This window comes from Limulus polyphemus, unplaced genomic scaffold (assembly GCF_000517525.1).
Source record: "Limulus polyphemus unplaced genomic scaffold, Limulus_polyphemus-2.1.2 Scaffold716, whole genome shotgun sequence".
NCBI lineage: Eukaryota > Metazoa > Arthropoda > Merostomata > Xiphosura > Limulidae > Limulus > Limulus polyphemus.
In genome coordinates this window covers 375,710-394,548 of record NW_013666326.1, presented here as the reverse complement: position 1 = coordinate 394,548, position 18,839 = coordinate 375,710, and the positions used below count along the sequence as shown (strand labels likewise).

At 32.7% G+C, this 18,839-nt stretch overlaps 1 protein-coding gene across 1 annotated transcript in view; it reads left to right on the top strand.

Moving 5' to 3' along the window:
• LOC106460134 (transformation/transcription domain-associated protein-like) overlaps positions 1 to 18,839 on the top strand; it is a 262,616-nt gene that overhangs the window by 40,756 nt on the left and 203,021 nt on the right. The window contains exons 6-9 of the mRNA XM_022386785.1: positions 14,348 to 14,431; positions 15,351 to 15,545; positions 17,004 to 17,170; positions 17,940 to 18,033. Of these exons, the coding sequence (XP_022242493.1) occupies positions 14,348 to 14,431; positions 15,351 to 15,545; positions 17,004 to 17,170; positions 17,940 to 18,033 (540 nt within the window). The remainder of the gene's footprint in view (positions 1 to 14,347; positions 14,432 to 15,350; positions 15,546 to 17,003; positions 17,171 to 17,939; positions 18,034 to 18,839) is intronic.

Genomic DNA, 18,839 nt, shown 5'->3' with positions numbered 1-18,839 from the left:
CTATACATTACTCAGTTTATTAATTCAAAAGCAAATATTAAAAAAATACAGATAAACATCGATTTTTGTGTGACATGTGGTATGTTGAATGCAGCACTGGTTCAAATTAGATGTTTCTGAAGGCAAAATACTAAGTCTGTAGTTTCATATGAATTAGAAACTCAATTTACAGATATTGACAAGCTAGAATATAAAATAAGAAGGTCTTATCTTTTTATTTGCTAAGATATTGCTCGTGTAATAAATCAAACACATTGACTGGCACCTGCCTAACTTTTTCCATTTTTGGAAATGCTCCCTTATATGCACTTACTTCTATGTATTACATGAATAACCAATTAGAAGCTCAAAATGTCTCCCTAGAGGTTATTTCAGACTTTCTAATGTTCTTTTCACCATTTCTTTCTTTTGAACCAAGATTTCAATGAGGTAGGTTGTGTCTTTAGTCTGCTTGAAATTTCATATTTTTTTAGATCAAAGTACATCATAGTTACTAAGCTTGCTAAATTACAGAGGAAGTCTATGGTATTAATTTATTATTTTTTAGTTATTCAACTGTATATATAAAACCTAAAAAAAAAATAATTCTGTTTCATATCCTCCACGTGGAAAATTTGTAAAGGCTTAGCAAGCTATGTCAAGCAGTAACTGAGTATAAAGGTCATAACTGGAAGAGATAATTGTTTGCTTTACTACTTTATTTATTTTTCTATGTTTTAGGAAAAATAACCGTAAGAACTTATTTCAAAATAGCAATAATCTATATACATATATATATAATGTATAATAATTGAAATGTGACTGTATTTTACAAAATACTAGTCCTCAAAAACTTGGTCTGTACAAGTTGCTTTGTACAGGCCAAAGGTCACCTTTATGTTATTTGATATGGTAACATGAGTGCACGTGAGCCGCGTCAATGTAACTTCTGTATTGTTAGCTGAGATATGACAGTTTCAGTAATTTTTGCGGTACTTATTTTATCAAATTGCATGAAATACAACTGTTATGGTGTGAACCTAGATTAAGTTGGTAAAGTGTAATTTTTATGATTTTTTGATGACTCCAATCAGAATTAGGGTAAGAATTAATGACAGTTATTCAAAGATAGCTTTTAACTTGTACACACAACATTAATTTTTAACAACATGAATAATTATATTATTCTCCTTTAAATTTTCCAGATTTATATGTTTATAAATACTTTTTTTATTTTCTACAAGTATGTTTCTTTACCTTGACTTTTCTTGTTACAGTTGCTGCATTTTTGGTAGTAGGCATCTAATTTCAAAAATGCTTGATTATTCCACACATGCTTCACAAATAAAAGAAACATGCTCTACTAAATTCTGATATGGCACCTTCTCTCCTCTCACAAGATTAGCTTTTCTCGTTTTGTGCTGCCCTCTATATGCAAACTTTTTCAAAATGCATGCAACAAGTGCAGACATCTTTTTTTAGACCACTGATTACCCAAGAAGTGGTTTAACTTTATTTAGCTTAATTTAACTTCATTTAATTTAATTTCAGTTTTGTTTGAGAGCATTTGATTTACCCATCTTTTCCATGCATTTTTTTCTTGTTTGAATTCCAAAGTCACTGTTACCACATCGAGTGCATATCTGTTACTGCACTTTTGGCCACAGGTGCGGGCGACCCGTAGGGGAATTTCTCGGCCTTTGTTCGAGGGGATATGGAGCATTATATGGAATGCACATTGTCTCCTGTTCGTGCCCTTCTTCTTCTTGTATTTTTCAAGCCTTCTACAAGTGCAGGCTTATGGAATTTTGATCTTCTTTCACTTCCCCCCTGAGTTTGCCGTGCCTTCCCACACCTTTCTCAGAGATTATATCACAGGTATGTGATGTTTTATCTGTTGTTATAGCTATTTTGACCCACATTCTTCCCTATTGCTTGTTTCTACCCCCTCTACCTTGTTTCTCCCCCATCCCCTTATGTTTGGGTTTACACTGTACTTTGCCGCCCTGATGGGTGATGGCATTGGTTAACTTAGTTCGCTGTGGGCTTCGGGTTTGTCCGCTCTTGTGATTTTTAGATCAAGCTCCCAATTTCTGGGCCACCAATTGTGGGTTCAGTTTTACCTATTTGGGGTATGAGTTCCAATTTGCCTGTTCATTTTACTTATGCCCCATTTCTTGCCTTGGTCTTCCTCTGACACTCTTTGTGATACCTCATCTCCTGAATGTTCCTATTCACCTTCCCTCCGCCTTGATAGATGATCTACATTGGTTGGTCAAGGCCCATACATCGGCAAATGTCCCGCTTCCTCGTCCGCAGCCAGAGTTACACCTGTTCACAGATGCATACATTTAGAGCTTGGGTACATGGTTGATCACCAAGAGGTTTTGGGGCATTTGTCTATGGAAGAACATTCTCTTCACATCAACATCTTAACTCCTGGCTGTCCATCGAGCATTGTGTCATTTTCTTTTTATCTCTAGCGGTTGTCTAGTTATGATCCATTCCAACAATTCTACAGTAGTGGCTTATATTAACCACCAAGGCAGCACCCGGTCGAGATCCTTGTGTTTTTGCATGTTAGTTCTTCTCGATTGGGCCCACTCCCATCACATTCATTTGATGGTGTGTCATATTCCGTGTGAATTCATTCTGATGGCAGATCGTCTTTCTCGACCAGATTCGGTTGTGCTGTCATCATTTGGGTACTTCCCATATTGATGCATTTGCCACTGCCCTCAATTACAAATTACTTAAGTTTTGGTCCCTTGTTCCCCATACTAGGGCTTTGGCAATAGATGCCTTCAACCAGGATTGGTCCCACCTGTTTCATTCTGTTTATCCTCCTATTTGATTAATTCATTGGGTAGTCTCCCTCTGATTGCTCTTTACTGGCCCACTCAACCATGGATTCCTCGGTTGCTTCTGCTGCTTTTGAACCCTCCCTCCCATCCCTTCATGCCATTATTTTACCTCAGTTCAAACCTATTTCTTCCTGTTACTTGTTTCACCTCTTCCTTACAGCATATTTCCTCCTTCTATTGGGTTGTGGTCATTGTGGATCTGATATTTTCACTTTTGATGTCACAGGGACTTGGTATCATTTAACCTACCTCATCCTTTATTCGGATCATGTTTTCCTTCCCCAGAACTCTGCAGTTCATTTCTCCTTTTACCCTGTCTCTCATCTCTACCCTTACTTTGATCCAGATAGACTCCTCTGCCCAGTATGTTCCCTCTATTTATATTGCATGCACAGCTTCCTTCATCTTCTCGTTATCTTTCCCTTGTTACCCTGACCAGTTGGGTTCATCATTTGATCCATTTGACTTATTCCTCCTTGTCTCCCTTCCAGCATGATGACTTTCTCGCATTTCCCATCAAGTTTGAAACCTTACCTTCTCCCTTGCTTCTTGTCTTCATCGGCCTTTGGAGGAGATTCTACAGTCAGGCATGTGGACGACTCTGCACACATTCATCTCCCACTACTTGCATCACATCACAATTTATTCTTTATCGGGGTATTACCTGGCACCTGTGGCTATTCTACAGACTTTGGCTTGGCTTTGGCAAGAGGTAAATCCTTCTTTATGCTTTTTTTTCTTTATGGGACCCTTGCTTCAACTTATTTTGGATCCTGCTTTGTGGCAAGTGGTGCCTGACCAAATATTCTTTCTGAACACTGAATGGGTTCCACTTAAATGGCTAGAACCATTCTCAGATATATATATATATATACTTAAACAGATCTGCACTGTACACCATGTTGATTCACACACTTTGTCCATGGCTATTTATGCTCACCCTTGAGATGGGGGTTTTGTGATCACCCATTGCACTGTCTCAGGTTTAGCAGTCCCTCCCAACTCTACAATACATCTCTTCCCACACTTTTTTCCAGTGGAGCATGGGAGCCCTTACCACTCACCTGATCCAAGCTGCTAGGGTTATTGATCATGGAGGCAACCTGCTGAACGAGTTCCACAAACATGGCTACAACCACCCAGTTCACAGTAGAGTGGTGGTGTTCTGCTGATGTAGAAGGACTTACAAGATCCTATGGATGAGTGGCACATGCCCAGAGTGAGATGCCTAAATGCAGTTCACCCCTCCGATTGGGTGACCTCCTCACACCCTTGCATGGATGTTGGTTTCCAGCAAATGAAGTTTTGGAGATCATGTGAGCCTATCACATAAGTCCTCACACAGGGTTTGGGTCATCTATCTTCCACCCTCGACTCTGTCTTCTGTGTTGTGGGTTGCAGGAGATCTACGTAGGCTATTTCTGCTTCTGTCCTGGGCATTCCCTTGTTCTCAGAATGATGAGAGTGTTACAGACCTGTGGACATTTTGGACTGGTTTCATGGTCACGGGGGTAGATTGCATGCAATGGACTTCTCTCGGACACCGGATGACACATTCCCAGGTTTCTAATTCGATGCTCATCCTGTGATGTTTCCTAGAGTTGATGTTATATGTACATTCATGACTCCATGGCTTGAGGTGAAGACAGTATGAACCTCATCCTACCCTAACATGGATATCAGTGTCCAGTGAGTGAGGTTTTGGATGTATTTGATTCACCCTAACCACTCTACACCATGGGACTCATCCTCCACTACCCCCTTTCATTACGTGGATTGAGTGTAACTGTTTCTCTGATTGGGATCATGTTATTGATCTATCCTCTACCACACGATTGTGCTCCTCTCATATTCCACCATGTTTTGATTCCACCTGTTCATGGCAAAGATATAACTGGTTCAGAAGTAGTGCGGTGCCCCTCCTCAGACCGTCTGATCTGTTTCTCTCATTCCAAGGGGTGGTCTCTGGATGCTTTCAGGGGATATGCCTGTTCTTCCCTCACATCGGTCCCTCCTTTTAAAAGTAGGATTCAAGCTAATCTTGTTAGTGGCGGGAATTACCATATCAGAAGTTATAGGTTTCCTATACGAAAATGCATTTCTGATAGGTACTTCCCTCCACTCACACTTCCCCACCCTTTTTCCCCACAATCTTCTGGTGCTCGCGTCTTCTGCCAAACTTAGAAGTAATAGTTCAGTAGTGGTGCATAGAGGGAGTCACATGCATCACATGATAGTGGTGCTCTGCTATTAGTGGAGAGTTGATGCATGATGATTTGCATGAGAGACATGTTGGAACTTTAGATTCCAACAGAGGGATGTGGAAGGCTTGTGGCATGCATTTTGTAAAAGTTTGCATATAGGGGCAGCACAAAATTGAAAAAGCTAATCTGTAGGAAATACATTTTTGTATAGGAAAATTATAGTATATGTTATTCCTAGCAGAATTCTTTGATATAAACACACTTTACAAAAGGCCATTTACTTTTGTGTCCCCATCTATGATAAGATATTGCAAATTTAAAAGAAAGATATTTATAATTTTTTGTAAACTGAAAAAGACTGAAGTCTCAATAAATTTGAAGTTCCTTGATGAACATAGGCCATTTAGAGCGTCATACTACATAGGAAAACAGATGCAATACCAATTTTTTTCCACAAATTAGTGCAGTGTTACACAGTTTGTACTGTAACTGCACTAGAATCTAAAGAAAATATTGAAATATTTTGTTATGTTAAAATCACAACTAATAATCCTTTTACTGAGTGTATTAAAAATGGCAAAATTTTCAGTGCATCTTTTGTGTTTGTTATTTTAACTTGAATATAACTCTAACACCAATAATAGAAAGTCCACAATAGTTACATCTACTTATGTAGTTATACATCTCTCAAACTCTTTCCAGGATATCAGATTTATTTACTTAATTAACCTCATAGATAATTGGGTGTCAATTTGTTTATGCACACATCTTTATATTCAGTAAATGAGGTTTTGAAGATAGGTAAATTTGCAGCTAGATTTAGTATTCAAGGTTTGTTCTTATTGTTGTGTTATAATTTGAAATATAAAACAAATTTACTTGTATTAGGTAACAAATCCAATACTCTAATCACATGAATCCTGTAGTTTCAAGCTGTATCAGCACTCATCAGCCTGACAATGAAATTCCAGGTTATTATCTTACTTGGATGATATTATCTACCATTGATGAAGCTAAACAGATGCGAAAACTGAAGTAGCTCAAAACTGTAGTACTTAGCCAATCATAGTATGGGACTTGTTATCCAATATGAGTAAATACATTTCACATTTTTGAAGCATAGAAAACTCTTAGTTTCAGTGCATTTTCGTAAGAATAGGTTTTTATTTTTAGTATCAGAAATAAACAATCTTATAACACCAATTTCTTTAATTGGACTCTCAGTGTTTTGCTTTACAGCTCCTTCAGGAGCATTCCTCTTAAACATAAACTGCAACTGATAGTAAAAAGCTTCAAATTGAACCTATAGTGTGCATTTGACATATTAAGTAGTAAAGCTTATTGTTGAAATAATTAAATGTTACTTGTAGTAAAAAACATCCATGTTACAGATTGAAATAACAAATAATAAAATAATGATAATTATAGGAACATTTTAGAAAGACATAGAAATCATCAAGCCAAGAGTAGCTTACATCCAATAGAACAATTAGCCCTTAACCCTATTGCCAGGGTATCCTTTAATATGCATGGCACAAAGTTTTAGTGACTTACATCCAAAATTTTATTAAACTCCTTTTTGTTTATGTTATACCAATTAGTATAACATAAAATCTTAGCTAATAATCCATATTTGAATAGTATATAAGTTTTAAGTTCTTAATTCTCTAGGTATATATATTCTCTATTTTATCCACCACCTATTCAAAAAGTACAAAATTAAACGTAAATTACTCACTATAAAATCATCATTGGTCAGACAAACCAGAATATTTATAGCCTTCAATTTTGTTTGATTACAGAGCTATCAAATAGAAAATCATAATCCTCTTGCCACACCTACCTGTCACATCCTCTCTTTTCAGGATTTGTTAATAGTTCTCTTTTACGTGTAATTTTGTATTATCTATAACCAATAGAAATTCAAGGTTTTTCGTCTATCAATTGACATATTATATTACGTTGTTTTATGAATGGAGAATTGTCAAATTAACTGTTATTACAAGCTTCATTTCCATGGGGAAAATAACAAATGGCATGGATGGATTTGTAATGGCTCTTGTCACATAGTTAAAAAGCCAGGAAAATTGTGATGGTTAAGGGAAATTGTCTTTGGTGCATTATGTAATTAAATAATTATTTAGTGCATTACTGCTATTAGTATAAAAAAAGTTGGGTTAACTGTCATTGACAATCAAGAGCAAGAAAAAAGAAGATTGGGTAAGTACATTATTTCTTGTTTTTCATCATCATTCTTTATTATTATAAAAATAATTAAAATGTAAAAATAGGGATCTTTTTAGGTTAGTTAAGATTAAATTAGGTAAAATAAACAATAATAGAAGAAAAATGTTTCAGGAGGTATGCACACTAGCAGCTCATGGGTAATGTAATTCAATAGTGTAACATGAGCTGCAACATCCCCAACTTATTTACAACTTATAGCACGAATAGTAGCTAGACATTGTTCAAAGGGCAATAAAACAATAAAATGTAATTATAAATAGATGTATATTTTTACATGTTTAAAGCTAATTAGGATAAACGAATGTAGATTCATGTTACAATTTAAAGTCATTCTTGAAAGAAAAAAGGGGTAATTTAGATTTTGTTTTGATTTTTTTGGTGGTTACGAGGATGGTCAAATTGACCAACCTCATATAGAGTTAGGCTAGAGAAAATAACAGATAAAATATAGTTTTACTGAAACAAACACTTGAAATGTATTTAGGAGGTTTGAGATTTTTGAAATGAAAAAAAGTATTTTTAATCTTAACATGAAAATTCCTTTGCACGCAAACTTTGTCTAAACAAATACTCAGTATATTCATGGACAAGTTTTTATTTTAGTTTATTAACAATACTTTGCTAAAAAATATGATTTATTGTGTGTGAAAGACTTATAATGTTAAGTGAAAGACTGCCAAATTTTGTGAAGATATACACACTATATTGAAAGTTAAAAATATTAAATCTAAATATACTTTAATTCAGTACAAAGAGGTCACATGGTCAGTCAAATTTTCCGCTACCCATCTATACAGACAGAAGATGGCATCAATGCAGTATGTGAATTCATGTTGTTTCTCAAACCAATTAGAAAACTTCTTTTCCTTAACTTAAACTCCCATCATTCCAAAGGAAATCTTACATTTCATCCTTCGTAATGGATATTTTCATTTTGACAACAAACTATTTCCAAGCTACTCTTATTTATGTCATAATATTTATGCATGTTTTTCAAACAATAGCACTTGACAAGTGGCATCAAAATACCAACACCAGCCTTCATCTCCAGCTTAGATACGTCAATGACATGTTTGGACTCTGGAACCGTGGTCATCCTTCTTTAATCAAGCTTTTAGGCTTTCTTAAATTCCATAGACTCCAACATCCAATTCATCTTGAATCACTTGAATGGCAAGAGGCATATAGATTTTTCTTGTTACCTAAAGGATCAACATTGACAATAATAGACAATCTACCTTTTTTTCTCAAACCAATTAGAAAACTTCTTTTCCTTAACTTAAACTCCCATCATTCTAAAGCTTCCAAGAAAAGTGCAATTAGTGGAAAATTCAAAAGAATCAATTGCAACTGTATGAAAAAAACACTAATTGCTCTGAATTAAAATTACTCCTTTTGAGCAACGAATATCCACCTTTTTACATCAAACAAATTTTCAAACTTTTTTTTCATTAAATCCTTATAGTTTATATGTTATTTTCTCTACCCTATTCTCAAAATGGGATCGGTCAATTTGACCGACCTCATAACCACCAGCAAAAAGTCGAAATAAACCTAAATTAACCTTCTTTTCTTTCGAGTATGACTTCAGATTGTAAGCTGAAACTACATTTGTTTATCCTAAGTAGCTCTAAGTTCATAACTTTATACATCTATTTATAATTAAATTTTATTGTTTTATTGTCGTTTTTATTGCTCTTTGAACCGTGTCTAACTGCTATCCGCACCATTATAAGTTGTAAATCACTTGGGGAAGGTGCAGCTCACATTATGCTATCAAATTAAATTACCCATGAGCTGCTCGCATGCATGATTCATGAACAATTTTAATTATATTATTATTATTGCTTATTTTACCTTTTCTAGTCTTAAATAACTTAAAAAGATGCATACTTTTGATTTTAGTCACTTTTATAATAATAAATAAAGAATAAATATGAAAAACAAGAAATAAAGTACTTACCCCATCCTATTTTTTCTCACCCTCAATTGTCGAGTGGAGTTAAGCCTGATTTTTTTTATCAATTATAATAAAGCACTTAACACTTTTTATTTACTTAAATAATACACCAAAGAATATAGACTAATAACATGCAAGAAATAGACAAATTCACTTACTACTTTCTAACTATGAGACAAGAGCCCTTAGAAATTCATCCAAGCTGATTGTTAACTTTCTCACTGGAATGATGTTGCTATTCAGAGTGACATTGATGGTTATCTGTTTAGAACACAATGTTATACAATATGCCATTTGATAGATGAAAACTGTGACTTTCTATTGGTTATAGGTAATATATAATGAAACGTAAGAGAGAACTATCAACCAATTGTGAAAGAGAGGATGTGACAGGTGGGTGTGGCAGGAGGGGTCTGATTTTCTCCTTGATAGCTCTGTAACCAAACAATAATGAAGGCTATAAAAATTATGGTCTGTTTGAGCAATAATGATTTTATAGAGAGCATTTTACGTTTAATTTCGTACATTTTTGAAGGGTGATGGATAAAATAGAGATGATGACATGCTAAGACAAAATGTGTCGTGTGTGTTACACTAGTGGAAATTTAGCATTTTTTTTATATCTTTTCTTTTAGAGTTAAGAGCTTGAACTTGTATACTATTAAAATATGGATTATTAGCTAAGATTTTATGCTATTTTAATTGGTATAATGTAAACAAAAATTAGTTTAATAAAATTTTGAATGTAAGACACTAAAACCTTGTGTATGCACAGTAAAGGGTACTCGGGCCGATAGGGTTAATGCCTTGAAAGTTTCAGAATTGTTGAGTTGGAAAGAGTGGTCCACGAAAATGTGGTGGAATGTGGATTGGGAAGTATACAGATTTAAATCCTGCTGAAAATGTTGGAGCTTTTGTTCAACAATGCACAGAAGAAATGTTGGAAACTTTGTCTTAATGCGAGAGACACAAACATGAAACCTTGATTCATGTTCTCACTGATGTGCTCACAGAGACAGCCACAAAAATAAACATGTTTCTTGCATTGCTGAAATTTTTTGCAAATCGATTAAAACTCGTGCATGAAAACAGTGGTGGCCAAATCAAGCGATATTGATACTTGGAATTACTTTTTGATTGAATTAAAATCTTTATTTTGCAACACCCCTTACAACTCGTATTCAGAAACAAAACTTTAGATTATTTTAGGCCAATCTTGTTCTAAAAATTATATTGGTCAATTAGAACAGTTTTTTAAGGGTAGCAGGTGATCCATCTGAACACTTAGTTATTTTTGCATGTTTTATATTTAGTTTATTAAGGCAGAATAAAAACTAATTTTAATCATGAAGTTATATTTTTTTAATTGAACAATCATCTATATTACAGATAAATAATGGTTAACAGTACAGAATGCTGAAATGTACACTTTCTGTCCAGTTTCATAGATAAACTAAATTTTCACAGTTAGAGATATGGGTCTGAACTAATTAGTATATTACAAAAGTGTTTTTATTCTGCATTTAATAGTATACATTTTTTAAATTACAAACTACATTAGTAATGGGTGCTATTGTCTTGATTGGTCTGTTTAAGGATATTTTCAGATCAACAGAAGAGGTGAGAAAATCGTTTTTCAAAAAATTTGAACAAGCTTAAAATTTGAGGAGAATCAGAAGCTCCAAATTCTTTTGGTTTGAAATTATCTCCAGTTTACCAATCATCAGCTTTTTCAAATCCATAGTTGATGCTTGTTTCAGCTCTCTTAATTATTAAAGAGTTGTTATTTGTGATTACAGCATTGTGTTTTGTTGACACATCTTGTGCAGTGTTTGATGAATTACTGGGTTTTCTAGGAATGTGTTTGTATAGGTATACAACTCATCTAGAGATGTAACCTACGTATTCCTATGTACTGCAAGGAAATGAACATTTATCTTTCACAAACAACACTTTATTCTCAGGAATGACACCCTTAAAATGAAAGAAATTTCTTAATGTTAAAGCTGATTTAAATAAACATGATTTGAATCTAAGGATAACTTTTGCCTAGGATAAAAAACTAACTTATTGTGAATATAATCTTGCATACTACTGCTACAAATTTCGTTTTGGTTTTTGAGCACATATACCTTTTAATACTTTGAAGATAGTCAGCATGCTAAATATTTATCATATTAATATTGGTAAAACAGCCATTAAATGTATTAAGGTTAAAAACTTCATGTTACAACTTATTTCTTAATGTAACATAGAAAAACTGCCTACAATTCTGAAACTGTTATTTACAAAAGCTTTAACTAAATTCATGTTAGAGCTGGTGGGTCAAAATTGTAATGTGAACATACAGCTCAGAAAAAGTTGATATATGATGTACTTCAATTTCAAAATTACCTTGCTGATTATCATAGAGCTGGTAGACTTTATATGTAGGGATGGCCTAGGTACTCAGTAGGCATAATACAAATATGCATGCTAAAAAATCAACAGTGACAGAGTTTTACTTTAAAAGATGATTGTCACTCAATTTCATTTGTTTTTATACGTAACAAATCCCAAAACAAGGCAAGAAACTATTGCTAAGATACCAAATCAGAAAGTGAAAAACCCATCGTATTGTTCATCTTTCTTCTTATTGTTTCAGTCAGAATAACTCTACAACTACTTTATCATTAATGTCAGCTTAAATCTAAATCCACTCAATGTGTTTCTGGACAGTGCACAATTTCATCACTTAGTCATAGTAACTAGTAGTAATTAAAAGAAAAAAATCATAATTCTAATGTAAATGATGTCATCATTACCCCTTGAAGTTAGCTTTCTTACAGGAATCTGGTGTTCCTTTAAAAAGCTTAAGTACAGGGTGAAACCGGAATTACTAGCCAATAATAGGTGAACATTAGATGACTGTAGCATGTAGATACTCAGTGCTTTGCACACTGTACAATTGGAGTCTTAAGGGTGCCAACTCCTATATTTCATACGGAGTGAAGGAGTAAAAAAAAAAATATATACATATAATACAAAATGTTATCACACACATTCATAGAATACACTAACTTTCAATTAGGGGAAAAACATCACAAAATAAGTAACAAAATATGCTTTGTAAATATAAAATTAAGTAGGAAAAGCAATGTCAAAATGAATGAAAACAAGAATATAGGGATGATACAGCTATTCATAATCATCTCTACATGACTTTCAATATTAAAATTTAATGTTACACTGTAAAATGCATACTTGACTTTAATATTACTGCAGTTGGAAGTTATATATTCCTGACTGTTGGTATGCAGTTGTTTTATCATAATATCATGGTCATATTAGGGTAGTCATCATTGTATTGTAACTAAGAGCCTAGGACTTATGTTCAAGGAAAGCCAAGTTGAGTCAAAACATTTCTTGAATGTTACAGACTCTCGCTACAATGTTGGTCGAATTGACCCACCTCATAATCATTTTGTACTTGTGAATTTTACAAAATAACATTAAATTTTAATATTGAAAGTCATGTAGGGATGATCTGTGTATAGCTGTATCATACCTGTATTTTTGTTTGCATTCTTTTTGCCACTGCCATCCCTAAATCATTTTACATTTGCAAAATGTTTATTTCTTTTATCTAAAGTATCTAAGAAAAGTAGTCTAGATTGAATTATGTAACTGTAATTGTATGTTTTGATGTATACTGTTTAAATATTGAAATAATTTCTTAACAAGGTTCTGTGATTGAAAAATGGTGAATCTATCATCAAACTGTGACTATGAGTATCAATATTTGATACTTTTGGTCTTAGAGTGTGGTTTGCTTCAAAATTATAAACTGGTTATTCCTGTAAGATCATTAGTTTCAAATATTGGCATTTATATTTACAGTTTTTCAGATATTTAGTAAATTATTTCAGGAAAATAGAATTAATGAATTTTGCAGAATATGAAATTTCACGTAGAGTATCTGTATGCTAATATTCTACAGTAGGAAATTATTGAGTTGTATAAGAACTTTTCCTCCTTTGCCCCCTAATGGCTCAGTGGTAAGTCTGAAGGCTTATAATGATAAAAACAAAGTTTTGATACCCATGGTGGGCACAGCACAGATAGCCCATTCTGTAGCTTTTCACTTAACAACAAACAAACCTTCTGTAGTAAATTTAGTATCTAAACAGGTTTTTTGCAGTTAAGGATTATCATTTTGTGTTTAAAGGCTTAATATATGGTCAGTCTGATAGGGTCAGTATGGGATCAAACCATGTTCCATCTGTGGCTAATTTGTTCATAAGAAAAATCTCTAGTTTATTTCAAGCCACTTTTTTAAGGTGGAATGTTGATGACATATTCACCTCTGTTCAGTCACAAAACCATGTGAATGAATTCTTGCAGTATTTAAAGTGCAAACATCTAAATATAAAATTCACAAATGGGTCGAAGGAGAACCAGCAACTGCACATTCAGTAAACAAAGAATTAATAAACTTGTGTTTTAATAGTATTAGTGAGTATAAATGATTACATTTACAATATGTTTGAAAGAAATTAGTTTCTGTCATAGGCATAGTACATCCAGAGATACAGTTAAATGTGTATAATTTGAAAGCAAGAAATTTATTTTAGTTTAAGGATGTCATTCCTAAAAACAATAGTTTGGTTGCCATTTATATAGAGTTATGAGATTTTACTTTGCAAATGAACATTTACACCTTACCACTGAGTGATTTTCTATCTGTATGAAAAAACAACCAACCAAGCTGTTAAAAAACCTGTGAATTTGACAAGCATTGAATGGTACATTTACGAAAATGCAATGTTGCCATCACAAATGGATAAAAGGAGAAGCAGCAAGTGCCCATTCAATAAACTCGGTGGTTGATAGATTGAAGCCAGTTTTAAATCAACAGAATTCGGTACTTTCGCTTTTCTTTAAGTTGTAAACTTGTATAATTTTTAATAGTATAGAGGTATGTTTAATTTAGAAGCAAGTAAATTTTCTCCATTTGTGGTTTCAGAGACCAAATTGAGGTATTTATTTACTTAATATTTCTATTGAAAAACCTGTAATTTTTTCTTGTTAATATTGGATGTGACTTCTTTCAGATTGAAAATGAGGAGAATGTATTGGTATGCTTGAGGATAATTTTGGAGTTGCATAAACATTTCCGACCACAATTCAACCCAGAGGTAAGTTTGCTAAAACATGACTTATTGTCTGTTGAAAGCTCTTTACAATACAATATATCTTTAGTATGTTTATGAATATCATCTTTATAGTTCCTAATTGTTGCATATACCTTGAATATTTTTTTTGCCATGACCAGATATATTTTTCAGTTGAAGAAAAGGAAAGTTTGAATTAATGAACATTTAGTGCTTAAGTGACTATTACCAAGCAGGAAAGTTAACAAAAATAATTATTAGACAACCAAGGATAAGAGCTGAAAACAAAACCTGGCTAATATTATTGTTGGGATAGTTATTCTTCTGTATCAGTAAAAAATTTTATAAATTAAAAAAAAGTCATTTTTCATTTTAGTGTTAATATCTTTCATCTGTTGATACAACTTGTTACATGTTCTCCAATTTGAAGTTTTCTTTTTTCAAGAAAAATAGAAAGTCAGTAGTAAAGTGTTACATGCATATATTTATCCAATGGAAACTAATTTCTTATGTATTTTCCAGAAGTTTTAATAAATAAAATGAAAAAAATAAGCTGTTAAAAGAAAAATAAAACAAAAAGATGTGTTCAGTACACTTCAGATTTTGTCATTATTCGTTGTTTTAAAATGATCAAATTTAATTTAAGTAAGGGGAAAAGCAATTTCATAAATATATGGAAATTTCTCATTTCCATAAGCATAAATTCCATAAATTTCAATCTGAAATAGTCAAGTGATCCAGAAAAATTATAGAATATTGTTTTATATAAGATATCAGAAAAGTTATATACTGTTGTTTTATATAAGAGATTTGGTAAATATGGATAAAAATGAATAGAGCTGTGAAAATTAGATATATAGCTAATTCAGTTTTGTCTCTGTTTGTTAAGATAACATATATGAAAGAAAAACAATTTTATAACTCAATATCTTGTATTTTTCAGATTCAGCAGTTTTTTCAGTTTGTCAAAAATATCTACAAAGATCTACCCAACCACTTGAACAAGATATTTGAGCCAAAGCAGCAACAACGAGAGAAAGACTTGTCTGATGTAAACATTGAAAGGCTACTTTCAGAAACATTTACTACTACTAATATACAGACAGAGAAGAAGAATCCAGATGGTAGCATAGTGTCTGTAAGTATTTAATTTTTTTTCTTTTGTTTTTAATGAAAATCATGTAGGCTCTTGAGTTTTGTTTTCTTTATACTTGTTGTATTTAGTATAAAAACGTAATTTTACAAGTACTGCAACATAAACTAAGAAGAAGGTTATACTATAATTAAAATAACTGTTTGGTATTTTTAATTCCAGTGATGAATGAATTGCTTACTTTCATCAATTTTTCAAGTTAAAGACTTTCACCAGAAACCAGATCAAAGAGGATGTTCATTTACAGTGTACATTTTGTAACACTAAAATGCTTCTGAAATACACTTTCTAATGATATTTGTCTTTTTTGGTAGCTGAATGCATTAACATAAAATGAAGTTAAAGTTAAATAATCTTTAACCATATGTGGAAAGCATTAATGCATTGCACTAACACCCATTTCTGTGAAACTATACATAGCAATCTGTGAAATAATTCTGAACTTACTAAGTGTATCTTCATGAAATTTGGTAGGTTTTAGCAAAGATTACAAATATGCTGAACACAAAAATATGTCTAATTATTAAACTAGCATAATAAACCAATAAATCACCTTGATAGCATAGCTCAAGGTACAGTGAACAAAGTATCAAATTACATAATGCAAGAGCAACTTGCATGCATACCTTGCAGAGAAGTATTTGTATTTAATTTTAGCTTTCTTATCTAACCTAGTAAGTTTTTAATTTTACATTTTATTACTGTTGTTAAAAATGTATACCAGTAAATAAAAATATGCATAAAAACAAGAAACTTACCTCTTACTGTTGTTTATAGGCCTGTTTGGACTCAGTAACTAAAACTCCTTTTTCCATACTCCATTAGTTGTCCAAAAAAATATTTCATGTAGCTTTCAAGTGTGCATTTCAAAACATATTGTATATATTGTGAACCATGGTATCTGTCAGATCATTTGTTTATCACCCATTTGAAACTGTACATGCAGGGAAAGCTCAACATTCACTTTTGAAATGACGAGAGAACAGGCAAGGATATTGTTGATGCCAAATTTTATTTTACAACTGGAATGTTCTACACTAAATTATTAGAAATTAATCACACTATCATTCAAATTTCAAAATGTGACATAACTTAAAGAATAAAAATGTAGATTTACCGTATGTTATTGTTGAGCAGCTCTTACCATGACTGAAATGCTCAACAATTACTTTTCGCAGTGGGTGGTATAAGTAGCTCAAAGCTGCAGTTGAAAATTAGGGACAGCTGATGGTCCTACAAAGTTTAAGTGAACTTCATTGGCTGTATGAACATGAAATTCTTGAAAGCCCATAAATGGTTTATGCATGAGTTTCTCAAAAAATATTAAAGTGGTTTGTGTAAATTGATTCTCAGGTACTGTTGATTAAGTGATTAAAAGTTTTTACTAATCACAATTTATTATGTGTGAAGGAAGCATTGAATACCTTTTTTTCTCATTTGCAGTACAACATAATTCCCAAAGCTGTGTTGTCCTTGAAAGTTTTGGCAGAGTTACCAATCATTGTTGTTCTTATGTATCAGCTTTACAAGCAGAATGTTCATCAGGAGGTAGCAGAATTCATTCCATTAATTATGGTAACAATTACATTGCAACCACCACCTGACCTCAGGTAATTATTGTCGTAGTAGCTCTGTTATTATTATTATTACCCTGTAACTACTGCCTGACTTAAGTAATAACTTAGTGTTTTACAACATTATTACCTAACTTTAGGAGGGGGGGATCTTATTCAAACATGTAACCTTTTGAATGTGATTTGTGCAATTCTTGCTTATTATTGTATATTTTTTCTTCAGATACGTGATAAATTTTTAAAGTTTACAATTTGTTACTGTACACACAATATAGAAATTAACCTTATTTTAAAGGGACTACAGTGAGTATGGGTCAGTGTGGCTCAATAGCTTTGCATTTTGGATTCATAGTTAGATGGTTGCAAGTTCAAGGCTAGCCAGTGTTATGCTATTGTGTCCTTGAGCAAGACACTTTATCCCACTTGTTCCAGTCTACCCAGTTGTATGATGGGTACCAGCTCTTAGCTGGGGGTTAACCTGTGATGGACTGACATCACATCCAGGGGAGATGGATCTCCATTCTCATCCACTTATGCCATTTGAAATCAGAGTTTGAAAGCATTGGCTTTATGTGCCTTGCAAAGACATGGCAAGAATTTAACTTTTTTTAAAATAAAAGTAAGTATGTTTATGATATCTTCAGATATAGTTGCTATGAAATTGAAGACTGATATTAAATATGATTGTAAGTGGAATGGAATCACACTTTAATAATTCTGGTTATTTCTAATAACAATAGTGAATAAAATGGAAAAATGTAACCCTGAATGTTTGTATTAATTGATTGTCACTTCACTTTTTTAGGAATAGTATGGCTCTGAAAGAAGTAATAGTAGATTTTATGGCAGCACAGATCAAAACCCTGTCATTTCTTGCTTATATTGTGAAGATTTATCAGGTATGTTTAAACAAAACGAAATTTATGATGTAATGGCAGTATTAATGCTTCTTCACATTTGAAACATTCTAAATATTTTTAAGATCTAATTTGTAGACAATTCCAATAGCCATATTATCTGTTTCATTCAAGTAAAAAATATACAAATTTTTAATGGCAAGAAAATGCTATAATCACAGGACTAATGTAGTTAGTTATACTAACCCTCTTTGTTGAAATAAATTTTGCAATAAATATACACCATTAAAACAAATAGTATTTATCTTACTATTTGTAAAGCAAAAAACAAATGCAAAGAAACTTCTGCTTGTCTGATGTCTTTTTCTCAGGTGTATTATATTTTAATTTGTTGTCTAATTCTGTCATGCTTGAAGGTGGTAATGTCATGGCATGTTGGATCATTGAGTTATTGAATCTTCCTATTTTCCACCTTCCCTTTATTTTTGGGTCGTTGCTGATACTATTAGCAATCAGCTGTATATTGATAACCTTTTAGAGAGATTATCTAACTTCTCAACTTTTTTAACTCTCATATTTTTTTTAGACTTTCTTCATCAGAGTAATTATAAAGTATCAGTTGCTCTTGTTCTCTTAATTCTTTTAGGCAGGATCCAATATTTAACCTTGCAGTCTTCCTTAGCTGCAGTTCTTATGTATGCAACTTCTATTACTTCACGATTATAATGTAATTTTGATATTTTAGTCCAATGTGCTTTGTTACAAGCTACTTATATTTCCTCTATCCTCTTCTTCTTGTAGTCAATCCTTTCAAGAATACCAGAAAATAATGGTTGAACCCCTTGTCT